This window comes from Zootoca vivipara, chromosome 1 (genome assembly GCF_965207765.1).
Source record: "Zootoca vivipara chromosome 1, rZooViv2.hap1.1, whole genome shotgun sequence".
Lineage (NCBI taxonomy): Eukaryota > Metazoa > Chordata > Lepidosauria > Squamata > Lacertidae > Zootoca > Zootoca vivipara.
In genome coordinates, this window is record NC_142582.1 from 126,699,658 (window position 1) to 126,720,845 (window position 21,188).

At 46.2% G+C, this 21,188-nt stretch overlaps 1 protein-coding gene across 4 annotated transcripts in view; it reads right to left on the reverse strand.

Annotated features, from left to right (window-relative positions):
- Positions 1-17,676: 17,676 nt before the first annotated feature.
- The window catches only part of SLC38A6 (solute carrier family 38 member 6), a 52,428-nt gene continuing 48,916 nt past the window's right edge, over positions 17,677-21,188 (reverse strand). For all 4 annotated transcript variants that reach the window (XM_088674081.1, XM_035104289.3, XM_088674084.1 and 1 more), the window contains 3 exons: positions 20,901-21,045; positions 20,698-20,792; positions 17,677-18,603 (listed from right to left, as the gene is read on the reverse strand). In XM_088674081.1, the coding sequence (XP_088530207.1) occupies positions 18,523-18,603; positions 20,698-20,792; positions 20,901-21,045 (321 nt within the window). In that variant the 3' untranslated portion in view covers positions 17,677-18,522. The remainder of the gene's footprint in view (positions 18,604-20,697; positions 20,793-20,900; positions 21,046-21,188) is intronic.

Genomic DNA, 21,188 nt, shown 5'->3' on the forward strand with positions numbered 1-21,188 from the left:
TACCCAAGCTAAGCAAAGGCCTACAGCTCTCTTTCCTTGACTCAAGCATGCAGCTCTTGAGTTCCACCACAGAGGCCGCACCACAAATTGGTGCTCATAGAATCATAGAACCTTAGACCTGGAAGGGACCCAAGGGTCATCCAGTCCAACCCCCCCCCCACACAATGTAGGAATCTCAGCTAAAGCAGCCATGGCAGATGACCATCCAACCTCTGCTTCAAAACCTCCAAGGAAGGAGTGTCCATCTCCTCTCGTGAGAGTCTGTTCCACGGTTGAGCATCTCTTACTGTCAGAACTTTTTGTCCAAGTGTTTCGTCGGAATCTCCTTTCTTGTAACTTGAAGCCATTGGTTCGAGTCCTACCCTCCAGAGCAGGAGAAAACAAGCTTGCTCCATCTTCCATGTGACAGCCCTTCAGATATCTCCTCTCGGCCTCCTCTTTTCCAGGCTAAACATACCCAGCTCCTTCTAGCACCCCTTGTAGGGCTTGATTTCCAAACCAAGGTGCTGTTGGTTTGGGGTCGAAATTGGGTCGCTTTGCCATATGATATGAGATGGCCGAGTTGAGGATGAAGTCTTCATTCAGTTCCAGAAAGGACCTAGAAAGTGTCCACTGCATCAGGCCAATGGTTCCTCTGGTCATGCATCCTGTTCTTACAGTGGCCAGCCAGATGCCAGAATACCAGCAACTAGTATCCTGCCTGTTGCCTTTGTCCATGGAGTTTTCTTGGCAGAATACTGGAGTGGATTGCCAGTTCCTTCTCCAGGTGGATCACATTTAGTCTAAACTCTCAGCTATGACCTGTCCATCTAGGGTGGCCCTGCACAGCATAGCTCATAGCTTCAAGCCTCTTTGCCACGACAAGGCAGCGATCCATGAAGGATCTTGAGAGTCCCATGGACTGCAAGAAGATCAAACCTATCCATTCTGAAGGAAATCAGCCCTGAGTGCTTACTGGAAGGACAGATTCTGAAGCTGAGGCTCCAATAATTTGGCCAGCACATGAGAAGAGAAGACTCCCTGGAAAAGACCCTGATGTTGGGAAAGATGGAGGGCACAAGGAGAAGGGGACGACAGAGGATGAGATGGTTGGACAGTGTTCTCGAAGCTACAAACATGAGTCTGACCAAACTGCGGGAGGCAGTGGAAGACAGGAGTGCCTGGCGTGCTCTGGTCCATGGGGTCACGAAGAGTCGGACACGACTAAATGACTACGGTATCCTGCCTGCAGCAGTGGAGGGAGAGCAGACCATTGTGTAGATCACGGCCAGTTTTTTTTATACAGGGAGTCGATTGCAGACTCTTGGGAGTTGGGCGTGCCTGGTCTAGTCCAACCAATGCAGGAATATGCAGCTGTCCCGCATGGGGAATCGAACCTTGCAACCTTGGCACTACCGGTATCAGCACCGTGCTTTAACCAACTGAGTTGTTACAGACACAACTGTGAAGATTGCACTTTTTATCCTAACAATGTTATTGAAAGTTTTAAAATATATTAAAACACTAAAGTTCAAGCTCATTTGCAAGTAAATGCAAAACACAACTGCATAGAAAAGCGGGGAAAGAATAGAGAAAAGACTGCACTTCTTCCAAGGGCAGAAATCCTGTTTGTATATCACAGAGAGCCACAGTGGTTAGAGTGTCAGACCAGGACCTTGGAGACCAGGGTTCAAATCCGCCCTTGGTCATGGAGCTCGTTGGGTAACCTTCAGCCTCTCACAGCCTCTTTTAGCCTAACCTACCTCCCAGGGTCATTGCGAGGATAAAACGGAGAAAGACAGCTATCAAGACTTCTTCAATACAATGTTGTTTCTTTCATTTTACACAGGTGGCGCTGTGGGTTAAACCACAGAGCCTAGAGCTTGCCGATCAGAAGGTCGGCGGTTCGAATCCCTGCAACGGGGTGAGCTCCCGTTGCTTGGTCCCAGCTCCTGCCAACCTAGCAGTTCGAAAGCACCTCAAAGTGCAAATAGATAAATAGGTACCGCTACAGCGGGAAGGTAAACGGCGTTTCCGTGTGTTGCTCTGGTTCGCCAGCAGCGGCTTTGTCATGCTGGCCACATGACCTGGAAGCTGTATGCCGCCTCCCTCGGCCAATAACGCGAGAAGAGCGCCGCAACCCCAGAGTCGGTCACGACTGGACCTAATGGTCAGGGGTCCCTTTACCTTTATCTCCCAGGGTCGTTGTGAGGATAAAACGGAGAAAGACAGCTATCAAGACTTCTTCAATACAATGTTGTTCCTTTCATTTTACTGTCTCGAGGGTTGTTTTAGTATTTACTTTAATCCCATTGAGTGAAATGGGACTCACTCCCATAATAAGGGCTGCAGCACTAGAGACCTCCCACATATACCACCCTTGCTCCCCCGTTTTGTTTTTGACCCAGATTTTCTACCAGCTGCTCACCCATGGACGTGGAAGGCTGCCAATTGATTGGGCTTGTGAACGTGGTCACTTGCGGAAGTCTGCCCCCAAAGCTGCCATTGAAGGGGGTTGGAAAGTTGGCAACCTTATTGTCTTTTCTGCGGCATACTTTATGGGTGGTCCCATACCAGAGCTCTGCCTCCCATTGTGTCTGGCCATTCACCTTGGCTGTTGACAAGTAGGACTTCCAACCCTGTGAGTCTGACCAGTTTCCCCCAATGCTTGGCAGCAGCTGCAGAAATCAGATCTACGGGTCTCTCCACCCATTGGGCAAGGTGAGCAATTGTCCATTTGGCGTCAAGCTGCCAGCTTCCTCCTCTACTCCCCACCTTATTCCCCAAGCAACCTCTCTATATTTTGCTACCCAAGCCGCCTCTCTATGTGATTTCCCCGGCTGGAAGCTTCTCCCCTGCCCTGGTGCTTGGAGAATTCTGGCCATTACTGCCGGATTTATCTCGGATGAACACCAGGTGGCTTTTCAGGGTTCCACAGCTCATGTGCTTTGAGCCCAGCAGCTGTTGGCCGAGAAAGCAGCAGGGATCGCCATGCCTTCAAAACCAGCCTTCATTCTTCACATGAGGATTAGCGCTTCTCCCTGGTGATCTTGCGTGCCTTGCCAGCTTTGTGCTTCAGCCAACTCTGCCCCCAGCCCCTTGGCAGCCTCTCCACTACCTGTCCGTTAATGGTGTATTGGGGTGCTGTTTCAGGAGGAGCAGCCCCCTAGTCACCACAGTCATTGCCCTGCTGCTATAAGCCGCAAGCATAATTCACTTTGCCTCTCCACACTCCGTAAGGGGTGGGATATACTTGCATCCCACTATATCTCATCCATGCCAAAGGCGTGATGACTGAACAGTGGTTCACTTCGAATCTCCTTTCCCCCAATGCTCAGTTTCAGTTAGGATGGTTATTTTATCTTCCTTTGTTTATTTCTTCCCCCTTTTTTTTCTTTGGAGGCCTAAGCTTGGGGCTTTTAGTAAGGTACAGAGACTGTATACTCATGGGGGTAGTAGAGTGTTGATGCAGAATCCTGGGTGAGAGAGACAGAAATGTTAGGCTCCCATGGAGAGAGGTTGGGATGGGAAATGACAGATCTCAGGTGAGAGGCTGGGAGGAGATGCTTAATCTTCTGTGGGTGGTAAGGGTCAAGAACTACTTTTAAGAGAGGACTCCATATTCTATTTATTTTTTTTGTAGTTGCTATTTTATTGCATTATGAAAAACTTTAAAATCCTGTTGCAAAAAATTGACTTTGGCAAGGAGTGGGAATATAAGAAAGAGAAAGAGAAAGAGTTTGCATCCTGCTACAGTGGCGCCTCGACTTACGAAGTCGGCAAACCCGGAAGTCCTTTCGCCATACGCGCGGTCCGCACTTGCGCAGAAGCGCAAAATCGTGCTTCGCGCATGCGCTAAATGGACGCTTCGAGAACCGAAGGTTTCGACTTACGAAGAGCACCACGGATCACCTTTGTAAGTCGAGGTACCACTGTATATCTCTTTCACACTGCAGGCATGACGACTGAACAGTGGTTCCCTTTCCCCAATGCTCAGGGGTGAGTTTCACTGGTTATTTTCATCAATCCATTCAATTAATTGCTCCCTGAAGTTCTCTCTTCAATGGGAGAAGTCAACCTTTGACAACCTGGTGGCCTCTGGCTGCTTTAGACTACAACTCCCATTGGCATATCAAGATATCTCTGCAAGAGGAATGTAGCTGCGCAGCTAACCTCTACGCAGGGAATCTGGGCTCAGCAGGGGTTGGGAGGCTCTGCAGAAACAGCTTGCTAATTCTGCAAGGGGCACAAATGCCTTCTGATCTGGAACTCAAAGGCGGACGAGGCCTATTAGGTCATGATCGGGCCTTCGCCAGAGCCAAGAGCATTCCTTGCATTCTGCTTCCTGTTGATTATAGACTGAATCCTATGATGGGAATGGGATTGTCTCATTTGCCAAGAGGAGAGACTTCTTGGCTGTAGTTATAAAATCCTAGAATTATGGAGTTGGATGGAACCATGAGGGTCATCTAGTCCAACCCCCTGGAATGCAGGAATCTTTTTGCCCGACATGGGGCTCAAACACACAACCCTGACTTTATGAGTCTCATGCTCTACCAACTGAGCTATGGAAGAAGTTGACCATCCAGTACTGCCAGGAATGGCATGAGAGTTATCTCCTCCTTCGCTTTTCTCCTGAAGCTAGGGGGCGGACTCTACAGTCAGGGGAAGCAATCCATCTTAGCAAAATGTTTTAATATTACACTGTGCAAGGAGACACTGTAGTTCCCCCACACTCAGGGTGCTGGGTGGCGACAAAGATTTAAGGTGTTGGCTGCTAATTGATCTACTGTACGTTTTGGGAAGTTGTTGTCTATTTTGCTCTGCGCTTGGACACCACTTAAGGTACAATCATTGCATCTTGCACGATGGTTCCTGAGCTCAAGGAGAATGGTTACACAAATGCATACATTAGGAGAAAGGCTGCATTAAAAATGCACTTATTGCTGAAAATAGCACACAGCGCTTTGTTGTATCAGGGACAATTGCTAGCAAGAAATATTAATATCAGGTTAAAAGCACATTATGTGGAATGAACATTCAATACTGATGAATTTACATCCTATGCCCTTTTAAAAAGTGTTGTTTTTTTGTTGGGGGGGGCTATTGGGTTGGTTTTTTATTTTTATTATGTATTTTGTGGTTTTATATCTTGATTTTATTCTGTGAACTGCCAACTAATAATAAATAAATTTTCAAGAGGACTATTTAATTTTAAATTCATTTTTTTAAAATGAAATCATAAACTGATGCAACAATCCTGCAAAATGAGACGAAAATTGGAAAAACGAACAGTAAGAAATACCCAAATTTACAGATTCACCCATCCCTCTTTTAAAACATGCATAAGAATGATGAGTCATACTCCTAAGACTGCAGTGAGCAGGGATACTATTAATTCTATTACATATAGATATAGATTTTTTTTAAAAAAAACTGTGGAAGAAGAGGGGGAAATGAGAATTTGGGCATTAGTGCCCAGTGCATAAAGAAGGCTGATCGCCGAAGAATTGATGCTTTTGAATTATGGTGCTGGAGGAGACTCTTGAGAGTCCCATGGACTGCAAGAAGATCAAACCTATCCATTCTTAAGGAAATCAGCCCTGAGTGCTCCCTGGAAGGACAGATCGTGAAGCTGAGGCTCCAATACTTTGGCCACCTCATGAGAAGAGAAGACTCCCTGGAAAAGACCCTGATGTTGGGAAAGATTGAGGGCACTAGGAGAAGGGGACGACAGAGGACGAGATGGTTGGACAGTGTTCTCGAAGCTACAAACATGAGTTTGACCAAACTGCGGGAGGCAGTGGAAGACAGGAGTGCCTGGCGTGCTATGGTCCATGGGGTCACGAAGAGTCGGACACGACTAAACGACTAAACAACAACAAGCCTAGTGCTGGGAGTTTATTTTTTAATTTATTGCATTTATATCCCACCTTCCTCCTCCAATGAGCTCAGTGTGGCCTGCATCGCTCTCCCCCTCGTCATTTGACTCCCCACAACAACCCTGTGAGGTAGGTTAGGGTGAGAGGCAGCGACCGCCTCATGGTCACCCTATGAGCTTTGTGGCCGAGTGGGGATTTGAACCCTGGTCTCCCGAGTCGCAGTCCAACACACTAACCACCATACCTCCCTGGCTTCAGAATGGATGTCTTGGGAACTCGACTGCAGCTTGCAGTCGATTACGGCAAGAGCCCCACAATGGCCCAGTTGAAGAAAAAAATCACCTGTCCAGCCTCGAACCATTCCAAGCATGTCAGAGGGGAAATTCAAGACTTCCAGAGTGCCCTGGCTTGTGCAATGCCAGCCCACGGGACAGGAGAGGACATTTTCCATCTTAATCCGAACAGGTGACCGGATTGTGCAAGAGGACCGCTTGCCCTTGCAACCCGATCCACGCCGTCCCTGACAGCAGATGCTATTCTTACTCACCGCAAGGCCTAAGCCTTTTCAGCACCCAGGGACCTGCCACAATCATAAATCCCCAGCAGTAAATTGCCAAATAATTACTCAGTTTACACTTGCATGTCTTCAAGTGATTGTCAGCAACAGGTTAGCAATTTGGGTGCCCACACGGATTACGCTTGGGGGTGTGGGAGAAGCTCTCTCCTCTCGCTACGAAAAAGGCTGGGGATTTTCTATGAATCGCAGCCTAGGGAGGTCTACATCCTCTCCGCAATGCATCTAAACAGGGCAGAGAGAAGGGAGGAGGGCTGCCATATGGCTCCATGGTCCCCGATTATCCAGGACAGTCCGAACTTTCCCGGTAAATCACTGCTGCTATGTTTCCCTTGGAGAGATGCCTCCAAAAATGTTGTCAATGTGAGTTGCTAGAGGCAGGGGAGAAACTTGGTTCAGTTCACATTTAAAAGTGAACAGGCGAATCCTGCACTTTCTGAGACAATACACGAACCGAAACACAGCCATCCTATGAAATCCACGTTTCTCAGAATTTTGCCATGAAGTTCTCCAGCCAAGCAGTGTTTACAGGAATGCATATCCTAGGGGAAACGGTGCGTTTTAAAAATGCATCTGTTGGTGAAAATAATATACAAAAATGCTTTGGGGGAAAATGTGTGCCATTAGGCAAAAATGCATACAAAGATGTGTATATTGGCTCTATGATGGTGATGAATTTTCATGAGGTCTTATAAAAAATATAGCAAACTGGGGTGGAAAATTGAATCCAAACTTGGGGGGGGGGCGGAATAAACTGAAATGGAAAGGTTCTCCCATCCTTGGAGGGGTGCACCGAAGGGTGGCGCGTCCATTTAGGCAAACTAGGCAACTAGGCAAAATGGAGGGGGTGCTGGCCAGCCTGCCCCCCGCCCCCCAGTGCTGCTTGGGGCTGCCTGTCTCCTCAGTGCCTGTCACTGCACTTGATTTCCCTCCCTCTCCTGCCTCTGCTGTCTCCCCAAAATCTGCTCTGGATCTTTTGGGGAACCCCGCAGATCAGCATATACAGAGTGGGAGGAGTGAGGAGGTTTCTGGGCAAGCAGAAATACTTGCATTGATGGAATAACTGAATTTCACCCCCAGTTCTCCAGATCCTTTCTGGATTCCTTGCCGACACAGGATGTTCTGAAAGGTGCTATGAAGGGAGAACCACAGAATCTGGGGCTAGATTTGGAGTATCTTGAGAAATGATTATCCACGCAAGAAAAGAGAACGTAGAAAAGTGCAAAATTGCTTTAAAGGTGTCCGAAGGTGTGCATGTGTCTGTCTGAACGTTCGTCTGTGATTGAGAGTGTGTTGCCCACTTTGGCCACAGGATATCGGTTGCTGTTAGGCTCGCTCAGGCAGCAGCTGATCTCCCCTGACTAGGCAAAGCTGGCAGCTGCCAGAGCAAACAACTGAACAACTGCTCTCGAAAAGACAGCCACAGCTGCGGAGGAAGGTGGGGCAAGTCCTTCTCCTGCCTAAGAATGAGGGAGAAGCTAGCAGCAAAGGAAGCCCTTCCTGTCCTGGCCAGCTGCCTCGACTGCTGCGGAATTCGCTCCCACAGTGATGGCCACCAACTTGGATGGCTTTAAAAAGAGGATTAGATAAAGGAACGAAGGGAAAGGCTATCAGTGGCTGCTACCCACAATGGCTGTCCACCATTGCTCCTGTCAGAGGCAGCATGCTGGGAATCACCAGTGCAAAAAAGGAGGAGGAGGAGTAGTAGTTTGGATTTGATATCCCGCTTTATCACTACCCTAAGGAGTCTCAAAGTGGCTATCAATCTCCTTTCCCTTCCTCCCCCACAACAAACACTCTGTGAGGTGAGTGAAGCTGAGAGATTTCAGAGAAGTGTGACTAGCCCAAGGTCACCCAGCAGCTGCATGTGGAGGAGCGGGGAAGTGAACCCGGTTCCCCAGATTACGAGTCCACTGCTCTTAACCACTACACCACACTGGCTCCGAGAGCTCTGTTGTGCCCAGGTCATTGTGATGTCAGGTGATTGGCACGTGGGTGGTTCTGCCCACCGCCAAATGTAGCCTGTTGAGTTGTATAATCTGGCGAGAAAGGTTGCCCACCCCTGGGCTGGAACAAGGGCGGCCAACATGGTTCCTTCCAGATGTTATTGGACTACAAGCTCCCTATCCAAAGGAATACACATGCCAGATAATTAACCTCTTGTCAAAGCTGGTAGTTGTTTCTATGGCTCCAAATACCCCACCCCCACCCCCTCCAATAGTTTAAGCAGCTCACCCTTATGGGCTGCAACACATGCATCCAGAGACTGTGCCTACATAGAAGCTTCCTCTGCTCCTCCCCTTTTCAACCCCTCCTGGTTTGAATGGCAGTGCCCATCAACTTTGGGGGGGCTCCAGCCCCCTCAAATATTTTATTGTGGGGGCCAAAGCCCCCACGGCTCTTATGTTTGGACCAGATAGCCTACGAGGCTGTCTTTCACTCTTGTGAGTCTGGGCACCGCTACGTAGATTTATGGAGAAAGCACTTTGAACATAAGGGGCAACAAAGCAGAATACTGTACAGTATAACTGCATCTGATGCACAATTAATCTGTGTGATTTCAACCTTGCATGGTTGAAAGTCGACTCACTGAAATTGTCAAATTACATGCCCGCAAGGCAGAGAGCCTAAAGGCTCTTTTTGCACTGGATTTCCCCAGCGTGCAGAGCTTCTAAGCTGTGTCTTGCTTACTGAGCAAGTCCCGCTCCACAAATGGGCTCCGGGATGCTCTCGTGAGAACGCAGGTGGCCCTGCAAGATCTCCCAAGAACATCCCAGAAGCCTCACACTGAGCAGGACTTGCCCAATTAAGCAAGGCGGAGAGTTTAAAACTTCTCTGCGTTACTTGGGAGGTGGGTAAGGCCGCCTTGGCACAGAGGATGGTTGCAAGGGGGTGGTTTGGGTAGATGCGAGGTGCAATGGTACCGTATAATAAATCCCCGACAAGAATACTGACGGGAGCTGAGAACATGCATGCAACAGCTGCACACATTCTCACTGCACCACCCACCTTCCCAGCCTGTGCAAACTCTCAGCCATGACTTTGATTTGCTACATGACATTTGCTACAATTTTCCGACCCGTTTTCCAGAAAAGTAGTTCCACGAGACCAGACTGATTAGCCTCCGGGCAAGTAGCTCCCTGTTCGGTTTATTATAAATCTCGGGCCTCAGATTACATCATGCCCGAAAATTGAAACGCAAGTCAGATGGTTAAGGCATCAGCGGCGGCGGTTCTGTGGAGACTCAACAATGCAAGCCTTCCCCAAATGACCCATCGCGACCTTCCCTGGGCTGATAATAAAAAAAGTGACATCATGTGCAAATGAGTTTTAAATGCAAACCAGGTGCTCGGCATGGCCCAGGAGTATTATGGGCCACAGAGCAAGCTGCCAACAGCCCAGGAGCTGGGCTCAGCACCTTCAGTATTCAGAAGAGGCTGCCACCAGCCTCGATTTGAAGTCAAGTTCCGGTGGATGCGATTTCCCCCCTTGAAATCCTATGAATTATGGTGCATCGTTTGGACATGCTGCTTGGGCACGAAGAAAGCTCTCTGCAGGTAGAAAGCCAGCCTGTCAGGGTGAGGGGCAAAAATAAATAAATGTGGTGGTAAAATTCTGAGACAATAAGAGTGGGCTGTGCAATGTACCACTTCAGGGTGCAGGTGGGGGCCGCCCACCTTTTGGGATGTTCCTCCACGTTGCAAAAACAAAATCCCTGCAAATAAAAAGCTAGCACATTAATGAGATGTCCCTATGGCAGTTTCATACCTGCAGGGAGGTGTGCTTTGCTTTGGAAGCAGAACCACAGATGAGTTAAAAAGCATGGTTCCTCAACTTGCCATGTGATGTTAGGTAGCAGTCTCCGGCACCTCTTTTCCATCTTGGTGGAACTCAGCAACAGGTAGGGTTGAAATATTGTCACACCTGGCTGTCAGCTGCATTTGGCAGGGGAGGGACCTTGACTCATTGGAAGACCACTTGAAAGGGTCCCAGGTTTAATCTCAGCTAACATCACATAAAAACAAGAATTTGTTGTTGTTGTTTAGTCGTTTAGTCGTGTCCGACTCTTCGTGACCCCATGGACCATAGCACGCCAGGCACTCCTGTCTTGCACTGCCTCCCGCAGTTTGGTCAAACTCATGTTCGTAGCTTTGAGAACACTGTCCAACCATCTTGTCCTCTGACGTCCCCTTCTCCTAGTGCCCTCAATCTTTCCCAACATCAGGGTCTTTTCCAAGGATTCTTCTCTTCTCATGAGGTGGCCAAAGTATTGGAGCCTCAGCTTCACGATCTGTCCTTCCAGGGAGCACTCAGGGCTGATTTCCTTAAGAATGGATAGGTTTGATCTTCTTGCACTCCATGGGACTCTCAAGAGTCTCCTCCAGCACCATAATTCAAAAGCATCAATTCTTCGGCGATCAGCCTTCTTTATGGAAAAACAAGAATTATTGGGCGGCAAATAATAGAAACGAACCCACTTGCTGGACCAAGACAGAGTAGGGAACGCTGGACTCCATGGACAAAAAGGCAGCTCCCCATATGCCTATGGCAGGTGGAAGACACATACACTTAGGCCAGGCCTGGGGAGCCTGTGGCCCTCCAGAATTTGTAGGACTACACCTCCCATCATGCATGGCAATGCTGGCTAGGGCTCATGGGTACTGTAGTCTACCAAATGCCTGGAGCACCCCACTACAAAAACTTGCAATTCACCTGGGAGGTGTGTTGTTTTTTGCACAGTCCACATGAATGTGTCAAGTCCCACTGTTGCGTGTGGAGCAAATGGGCAGAGGCAGCGCAAGCAGAATGCCCCCCCCCTTCACTTGCAGTCCTAGGGCTTCTATTTAAAAGTGAGGTGCCTTTAATTAATTTATTCTAGAACGGGTCAAATTGGAACCTCATAGCACACCATACTATGCATGCAGCCTGCCGCTGGGATTTCCCTCTCCACATCTGTAGGCAATGAAGATAACCTGCAGATCGAGTGTGTGCCCCGCCCCCCGTTCTGTCTGCCCAGCAGCACGATGGAAATTATATTGGTCCCATGAAGGTGTGACTTGCCTCCATTCCATTTAACAGTGTGTCAACTTCAAAGGCTGAGCCTAACCATTGAAACCAGCAGTTTCTAAAAAGCTTGTCTCCTAAGATGTTGCCCGTGATTGATTTTCATTTACTGGCAGCGCCTTGAAACGGTGCGTTTCCCTACAACGCGGCACTGAGACCATAAAGGAAGCTTCCCAACACTGTGATTTGGAGCCACTTTTACATCCCTGGGTTTGGACATCTAGTTAAGGTTTCTGGTTACGAATGCCAACCCATTCTCCTCCTTTTCTTGCAGGGCCAGGAAGTGTAGGCTGCATAGCTGCCAAGTTTTCCCATTTCTCGCGAGGAAGCCTATACAGCATAAGGGAAAATCCCTTTTAAAAAGGGATAACTTGGCAGCTATGGTAGGCTTGGCGGTGGAGCTCATACGTCCATTCATGTTTACTCACTTAAGAGCCAATGCGTTCAGTGGGGCTTACTCCCAGGTAAGTGTGCATCCGGTTGCAGTATTGGCAACGGGGCAGGCTTCTTCCAATTACTCTTTCTTTTAAAGGTGCAGTGATCAGTCCAGGGGAAAATGGGGGCCACAGACAAATCCTAAATGCAACTAAATTAGTACATTCTATTTCATGTAGTGACGGGAAATAAATTTGGCTCTGTTTGCGTTTCTAAGCAAACCTAGCTAATTCGAACTGAAAAGCAGCCATCCTTTGGAATTCTCACTTCCCAGAATGTTGCAGCATCGTTCTCCAGTCAAGTAATGCGTACAAAGAGCTGTATACTGGGGTAACGTGTGCATAAAAATGCATCTATTGTAGGAAATAGCATACAAAAAGGTTTCGATAACGGAAAATTGCTTTCAGAAAATGTGTATATGGGGGGGGGGGGAATGCACACAAAGATGTGTGTTTTAGGATAAATTTGCACCAAAATGCTGCTGGTTTTTCATTAGTATTTGCTTCTAAAAAAATGGAAACTGGTGTGGGATTGTAAAGAATTGAATATTAGGGGGAAACGGAGAAATATAGAAACTGAGGGAGCTTTGATAAAGAGCTTATGGTTCTTTATCTTCTTACATTTATACCCCACTTTTCTTCCATCACAGAATCTAAAGCTGTGTAAATCCCATGGTCTCCCATCCAGTCACTGACCAGACCAAGACCTGCTTAGCAGGAATAAGGCTTTGGCAGAAAGTGCCTTCAGGCCGTAAGAGGTTTTCTCCTTTTCTTCCCTGGCAGGTCTATTTCAATCTTCCAACAGCTGCCTAAGAGGCAGAAAACAGCAGGTTAAGCTTTTCCCCATCGTTGGATCTCTATGCCAGGGAAGTTTCACATCTTGATAGCCGAGGGTTACGTAGCCAACAAAAACAGTGGTGTGGCAGCAGCAAAATCTTGAAGCACAGCATGTCAGCGCCTCCGGAAAAAAGAGGGTGCGTGGCCACATTCCCCAAGGAGAATCAAAAAATGCAGGCAGCTGTGTCTATCCATTATATAGATATCTTCCCCCACAAAGAACAACAGCACATAGCATAATACCGCTTGTATTAATATCAGCTGACAGTCATAGAACAGTGAGCTGGCAGAGCGTGCTGGAATCTGACTGGCGAGTCTTGGGTCCTATTGGGACTGGAAATCTCCAGCTCTATCTCTAGATTTTAAAGATCTACGGTCCTACTGAGACTATAGGGGTGGCATCCAGCTAACACGTCCCATCGGTGCAAGGATTTACGCCTGTGCAACAGAGCTTTCCATTACTCTCCTCCACCCATTCATGTCCTATGCCCTTCCAAAATCTGCTCTGAAGGGTTGGGGAACCCCAGATCATATTTAGTGGGTACACAGAGGAAGGAGAGGTGGGGTGGGTGGGTGGGGGAAGTCCCATTGTGGACATGTATATCTTTAAGACAGGACATATTAGTTGGATGCCACCCAAGTTCTATAAAATCCATAGCACGACCAATGGTCCAGGACTGAATCATAGAATCATGGGATTGAAGAGTCGGAAGAGTCATCTGGCCCAACCTCCCTAAAATGCAGGAAGAGCAATGCAAGTCAATCATCATCAAATTCTTCACCCCTGGAGTAGTGGATTGTGTTCTTCCTCTGCCAGCCAAGAATATTTAGTTAAGCCCCGGCACATCCTATATTGGGTGCAAATGAAGTTAACAAACTGCATTTTCTCTGGCTTCTGTATTAACTTTTAGGGTTTCACAAACTGTCTGATCGATCCTTGAGAGCTCACGCCAGTATCAGAAGGAACCCTGTTATGTGCTTCTAGCTAAACTTCATGCATCCCGAATTTCAAAACTCCTCTACAGTTCAGTGCCTCTTTCCAAGAGTATACCTGAAGGAATGTCTCCACCCCATTTTTCTTCCCGGACACTGAGGTCCAGTGTTGAGGGCCTTCTGGCGGTTCCCTCACTGCGAGAAGCCAAGTTACAGGGAACCAGGCAGAGGGCCTTCTCAGTAGTGGCACCTGTGCTGTGGAACGCCCTCCCACCAGATGTCAAAAAGAAAAACAACTACCAGACTTTTAGGAGACATCTGAAGGCAGCCCTGTTTAGGGAAGCTTTTAATGTTTAATAGATTATTGTATTTTACTGTTTTGTTGGAAGCCGCCCAGTGTGGCTGGGGAAAACTAGCCAGATGGATGCGGTATAAATAATATATTATTATTATTATTATTATTATTATTATTATTATTATTATTTTATGAACGAGCAATGTGGACAGATCTGATCCTTTTTTGGAAATTAAAAAAAACACAGAAGGAAAATTTCCAGGAACTTCAGAAAAAAGGGGGATGCCTCATCATGCCCTGGGGGGATAAGGCAACAAGTAATAATTGATTTACAGCTGTCTTCGCTTTTTGCACAAGGTGCGTTTTTGCCATGTTATCTATTTAGGATTTTCATCGTACAGACCAAGACAGCTGAGAATAACTGCAGAGCTAAGCCTGTGAATCTGGAGAATTAAGAGATCCTGGGAAAGGAAGGGGGGATGAAGACCACTTGTCACGGCTACAAAGTGAGCGCTTAAGACTATGCTTTATTCTATCTAGCGCATGTGAGTTGGCTTTCACGCCAGCGAAGTATTTTTTTTAATAGGGCGTGTATGCGAGAAAACAAAGCACGCACTGCTTGGTTGCAACGAAACCTTAAATCGGTTTGGAACTTTGGAACTTCTTGCCTAGTGACACCAGCCATTTACCATCGCTTGTACAGTTTCTGACAGCTGCTAATAACATTTCTGTTCAGGCCAGCCTTATCCAGACATGTAGGAGTTGACATGTAACTTGAATGTTTTTAGCTTACTGTTTATTTTAATTATAGTTTGGTTTTTAACACCTGTCTTTTATTGACAATGTTAATGTTCCTTTTAATATTTTTTTGTGAACAGGAGTGGTGGAGGCAAGGGGAGAAGGAGAGCTGCTGTGGGTCTGAAGTGCTGGCTTCCAGCTAGGCTGCCAAATCCGAGGCAGGTCTCCAGTCTATTTTAAAAGTGCTTTTAGCCCATGGCTAGATCTTGTGCATGCCAAGTCCTCAAGGAGAGGTGCACCTATTGACAGACAGTGCAAGTCCTGTAAGGGAAGCAAAAGGTCGTCCAACTTGGAATGGAGAAACCTCACAGAAGACCTTGGGGCATCGAGGGTTTTTTTGTGCTTTTGGCAGGAAGTTCCAGCACGCAGGCAGGAGTGCTCCGGAGGCAGGGATGCTTTTGTAAGCTCTCAGCCAAAATTAAACTCCTTCCATCCATCTGGAAATAATGAGGAACTCCGCACTCTGAATTCTTGCCATTCCAGTATAAGGTTTAATGTCATAATTTCATGTTAAGCTCCTATTTTCTGGAGAAACTCGCTTCCTTTGAGCATACGGTTTTCAAGACAGATGAAAGGCTCTCTCGGTTTAAAATACAAACCATCCCTTGGGACGATTTCGGGGGGGGGGTGGAGAGGGGGAAATGTTGTTGTTTCTACTCCATGAATAATATTGGCTTTGCCCAGAAGTGTTCGCAGCAAAGCTAATCTGGAGGTTCTCCCCCTGGCATAAACACTGTAAATAGGAGTGGTGTTTACAAATCAAGATAAGTTTTCCCACGTTTGTGACATTGTTAATTAATGCTTTTCATAACTCAAAATAAGAGGCAATATTCTCCTGCCCTCTGGAACACTCATGGCCACTATATACTGTGTGTGTATATATATATATATATATATATATATATATATATAGAGAGAGAGAGAGAGAGAGAGAGAGAGAGAGAGAGAGAGAGAGAGAGAGAGAAGAGTGTGTTTTTATTGATTTTCCAATATTGTTCCCATAGCAGCCTCATCATAACAATACCAATTTTATCCAATATTGGCTACAATATTTTGGAGCCAACCACATTCATTTCATGCAGGTATGAGCAGTGGCAGGACAATACTTCTGACCTACCTTACAGAATTGCTGTAAGGATTATTGAGATAATGTATATGAAAAGCTTTTCGCTGCTAGCTTTCTAGGGGAGGGGGGCAAGTTGTATATTCTTCCAAGTCTTTTTAAGCCTTCTGACTGTGGAGGAGACTTTGTTCCCATTCGTCATTAGGCTACCCTTCATCTCCCTCTTGTGATTTTGGCTTTGCTGCTTATTTGATGGTTGCTGCTTAATTTTTTTAAGTTTGCTGTCTTCAATTGCTGCATTTCTTTTTGTTACCCACCATGAAGGCCCTTTGGCACAAAAGGAAGAATAAAAATATTTTAATGAATAAAAGTATTAGGAACACTAATTCTCAGGCGATTCTTTCCCCTTTCTCTTGCTTTGAGGTGCAGGATGGCTGCTTGGTCTCTATTTTAATAAAATATTCTCCCAGCCACTACATTGCTTTCTCCAATGGCACCCGATTCTCCCTTAACACAGTTCCTTCTGTTCTCTTCTTTAAAACTGACTCAAAATACATATTCCATTTTGGGCTATGCAATTTCAGCCGATTCCATCCCTGGCGTCTCCAGATAGGGCTGAGACAAACTCCTGTCCTGAAACTCTGGAGAGCTGCTGCCAGTCAGTGTAGACACTACTGCGCTAGATGATCTGACTCAGCATAAGGCAACTTTCTATATTCCTAGTCCCTAGTTTTCTAAACTTCAATGAAAGCGGTGTTTGGACCAAATCAAACTTGGAAGGTTTTGAAGTGATGCAGTCACTTCAAGGTTTTGCAATAGACCAGCCTCCCCCAAACTGATGTCCTCTAAATGTTTCAGATCGCAGCTCCCACAAGATCTAGACAGCGCCGATTCAAGCTGGCTGATCTTCTGGATACCGTCCAATTGTCTTGCTTGAAAGTGCTCCCACTTGAAAGAGACCCCTTCATATAGAAACATACAAGTTGGAAGCGACGCCAGGGGTCATTTAAATGACCATCCAACCTCTGCTTAACTGTCAGTAAGTTTTTCCTGATGTTTAGTTGGAATCTCCTTGACGCCAACTACTACTGGTACCCTCCAGAGTAAGAAAAAACAAGCTTGCTCCATCTTCCATGTGACAGCCCTTCAGATAGTTGAAGATGGTTATCCTATCTCATCTCAGTCTCTTTTCCAGACTAAACATACCCAGCTCCATTGAGCATTCCTAATAAGGCTTGGTTTCCAGGCCCTTGATCATCTTGGTTGCCTTCCTCTGCTGCAGAAAGCTTCTAATCCTGCTTTCTTCTCCACCACCCCAATCCCTGAACCACCTTCTCCTAGATGTGTAATATTTTCAAAAGCAGGGAGGTATTGAGAAACTAGAGGTATCACCTCCCCCCCCAAAAAAATCTAGTTATTTGTGAATTCTGAAGTGCTGAAGAAGAAGAAGAAGAAGAAGAAGAAGAAGAAGAAGAAGAAGAAGAAGAAGAAGAAGAAGAAGGAAGAAGAAGAAGAAGGAAGAAGAAGAAGAAGAAGAAGAAGAAGAAGAAGAAGAAGAAGAAGAAGAAGAAGAAGAAGAAGAGTAGTAGTAGTAGTAGTTTGGATTTGATATCCCGCTTTATCACTACCCGAAGGAGTCTCAAAGCGGCTAACATTCTCCTTTCCCTTCCTCCCCCACAACAAACACTCTGTGAGGTGAGTGGGGCTGAGAGACTTCAGAGAAGTGTGACTAGCCCAAGGTCACCCAGCAGCTGCATGTGGAGGAGCGGAGACGCGAACCCAGTTCCCCAAATTAAGAGTCTACCGCTCTTAACCACTACAGGGACTGTACCGTGTCAATTTAATACACATGGTTTGAAATAGGTCTGTATTGACATTAAGGATGATTCATAAGATGGGATCTTTATCATTAATTGCACTGAAGTATAAAACGACACATATTTTACAGTTCAGTTATGAAGTCAGGACACATTGGCAAGGCACAGTAATTTCACCATCATATTTTACTCCTCTGTTGAACTGTAAATTGTCTCATATGGCAGGCTTTAATCAAACTTATACCGGGCCTGGTTTTGATCTGCAAATCTAAGCACTCTGGAAGAAGGCCGGGGAGCCTTTGCAAGCTGTTTCTGTGAAACTGACAGTAACAGGTGTAGAAAGATTTCAGCAATTTTCAACCAACCTTCTGAGAAGACCACCTGTCTTGCTGGATTTTAGTAATAACGATTCCACATTTTGACACAAGACACATGATTATTCACTAATTGGCAAGGAGCAATTCACAAATGATCTTCACATGTTGTAATCTCCACTAGGTCCCATTATGCGCCTAAGACCAGATCTAGGCAATGTTAACACAATGCCATTGGGCTCCGAGTTTCCTTGCTTGATTTCATTAGCTACTGCATGCAGGAATTAAAATATTAAAAAAAATGGGAGTGAGGAAGAACTGTGGAAATCCTCCATCTTCTCTAGCTCCAGCATAAGTTTGCAGGACCACAAAGGCTGCTTTGGTGAATGAAGAGATAATTGGTCGGGAGTTTGGTTTGTGATGGTTTTCAAAGCCCCAGGCAGTCTCTTTATGGCATCCAACTTGAGTGATTTTGCTTTAGACGTAGCCGGAAATGATCATTTGGGCTGCTGCGAAGGTGGCAGGGATTATTTCACTGATGAATCCAATCATAAATGATCAGTACTAAACTGACAATACCAAACAAGAGGCCAAGAACTAGCAGTGCACATGCCTGTGAAGAAAATCACACGAACGGTTTAATCCTAAGCAGGAGAAACCAATTTACTATTCTGTTACACATACAGAGTGGAGGACAGAAAATCATTTCACCTCTTAGGTGGTAGAAGCTCTTAAATGGTTTCAATCGAAACAAACAGGATAAAAAAACCCTCTCCTTGGTATGCAGACATCACTGAGAATAAGACATCTATTCACAAAAACTGCACTTGTGGCTAAGGAGACGATTACACCAAAGAATTTGCCCTTTCAACTGGGTAAGGCTGCAGTGAGCTCCAAGACAGTAATGGCTAGACATAACTGCATATGATCTGCTATTGGTGATTGGGGGGGGGGAGATAAAGAAGATTGCAATCAAATTTAACTTAGATCGCAGGTGCTAATGTCACATTTTGAATTTTCCGCGTCCCTTTTACAAGAAAGTCACTACAGCTCATTTAGCAGAGTGCATGTTTTAAATGCAGGAGGCCTCTGGATCATAAGCCACCAAGCTCTCAGGAAGAAGATAAAGAAAAGACCTCTGCCTGGGGGCCCTGGGGAGGCGATGCCAGTCAGAGTAGGCAATACCAGTCTTGACATGGTATAAAGCAGCTTCATATGCATTGCAGGGGGTTGGACTAGATGGCCTTTGGAGATCCTGTCCAACTCTATGATTCTATGTCATTGTACAAACCTGCATTATGCCTCTTTGTACGGAAGAGGGCATGCAGGAGAGGCCACACAGCAAGTTTATTTATGGTGATATTTCCTCTGAAAAGCACAGGGCAATGTACAGCAAATACTAACGCAGCTCATTATAACATATTAAAAACAAGCAGAAACACAATGCTACATAAAATCTCAGAACAGTCAAGTGAGGAATCCAGAGTTAATAATCCAGGCCTGGATGAAGAACTATCTTCTCAAGAGGCACAGAAATACTGACACAGTGTCGGGGGGGGGGGGAGTGCAACTCTGCGGGGAGGAAATTCTATAAATGCCGGCCAGGGGAACGTGCAGAGAAGGCACTGTCCTGTATCATCATAAAACGGGTTTGCCTGCTGTTGGGACCACAAGGAGCACCTCCCTCACAGATCTCAAGGCATGGGGTGGCTGGCAATGGAGGAAGTGCTCATTAAGTACCTGGGTGCCCAAGCCATTTAGGGTTTCAAACATGAAAACCCAACACCATGAATTGGGTCCAGCAGTTCACGGCAGAAATGGTGATTAGCAAGCAGAAATGGGAATCTTTAAAACTATGCCTGTTTACGGGAAAAGAAACACAACCTCCTTCCGCGGAGGAATTTCAGCAGAAGTGAAATGGCCACCTATTAGAGATGTCCTGCCAGAGTGGTGCATACTCTGGTTATTTCCTGCTTGGACTACTGCAATGCACTCTATGTGGGGCTACCTTTGAAGGTGACCCAGAAACTACAACGAATCCAGAATGCGGCAGCTAGACTGGTGACTGGGAGCGGCTGCCGAGACCATATAACACCAGTTCCTACGTTGGCTCCCAGTACGTTTCCAAGCACAATTCAAAGTGTTGGTGGTGCGGCCCAGTATACCTGAAGAAGTATTTCCATCCCCATCATTCAGCCTGGACAATGAGATCCAGCTCCCAGGGCCTTCTGGCAGTTCCCTCCCTGCGAGCAGCAGAGGGCCTTCCCGGTGGTGGCACCCACCCTGTGGAATGACCTCTTATCAGATGTCAAGGCAATAAACAACTATTTGACTTTTAGAAGACATCTGAAGGCAGCCCTGTTCAGGGAAGTTTTTAATGTTTGATATTTTATTACTTTATTGTTATTATTATTATTATTATTTAATAATAATAATATCTGACCTGCCCAGAGTGGCTGGGGAAACCCAGCCAGATGGGCGGCGTATAAATAAATTATTACTATTATTATTATTATTACTATTATTATTAGAGATGTGACGGCAGACAGGTTCATCTAGATGACCATTGGGGTGTCCTTCAATGTTATGATCCTAAACTCCTTGAAATGGCACAAGTCAGAGAGGGCCATGCACTTTAGCAATTGAATTGCTTTAAGTACCCTCCACATTAGCATTCCAAAACAAAGAACTTAAGTCGGCATCTTACCCCAAGCTTTTGTCTCGATATAAAATCCTCTGTGCTAATCTTCAGATAAAACAGCCCAGGGTATACAAAGAGCAAGCAGGTGGATGTGGTTGAGCCTTTAAAAAGATGGGGGGGGGGAAGGGGAGTCATTTAGTCACAGCAAGGCTTGTGTGCAGATTTTTTAAGAATACAGGATTGGGGAAGATGAAAGCACAAAAACTTACCAACCACTCCAAAAAGGTGTCTGATGTCAGGCACATACATGGCAATCAAGAAAACTGTCGCATTGAGTGCCAAAGTGACGAGGATGTGGCACATCAGGGAGAAAGGAAGATGTGAAAAAAATACCATCATCACAGCCTTCCTCGCCTGCGGAATTCAAAGGAGAAAAATAAAAGCCTATCAGACCGGTAATAAATAAATAAGTTCACTGGGTGGAATTCAACGTAGCACCAAGAGGGGTATTGCATGCATGGAAAGAGGTCCACTCACAGAAGAGGGGAGGCAGGAGG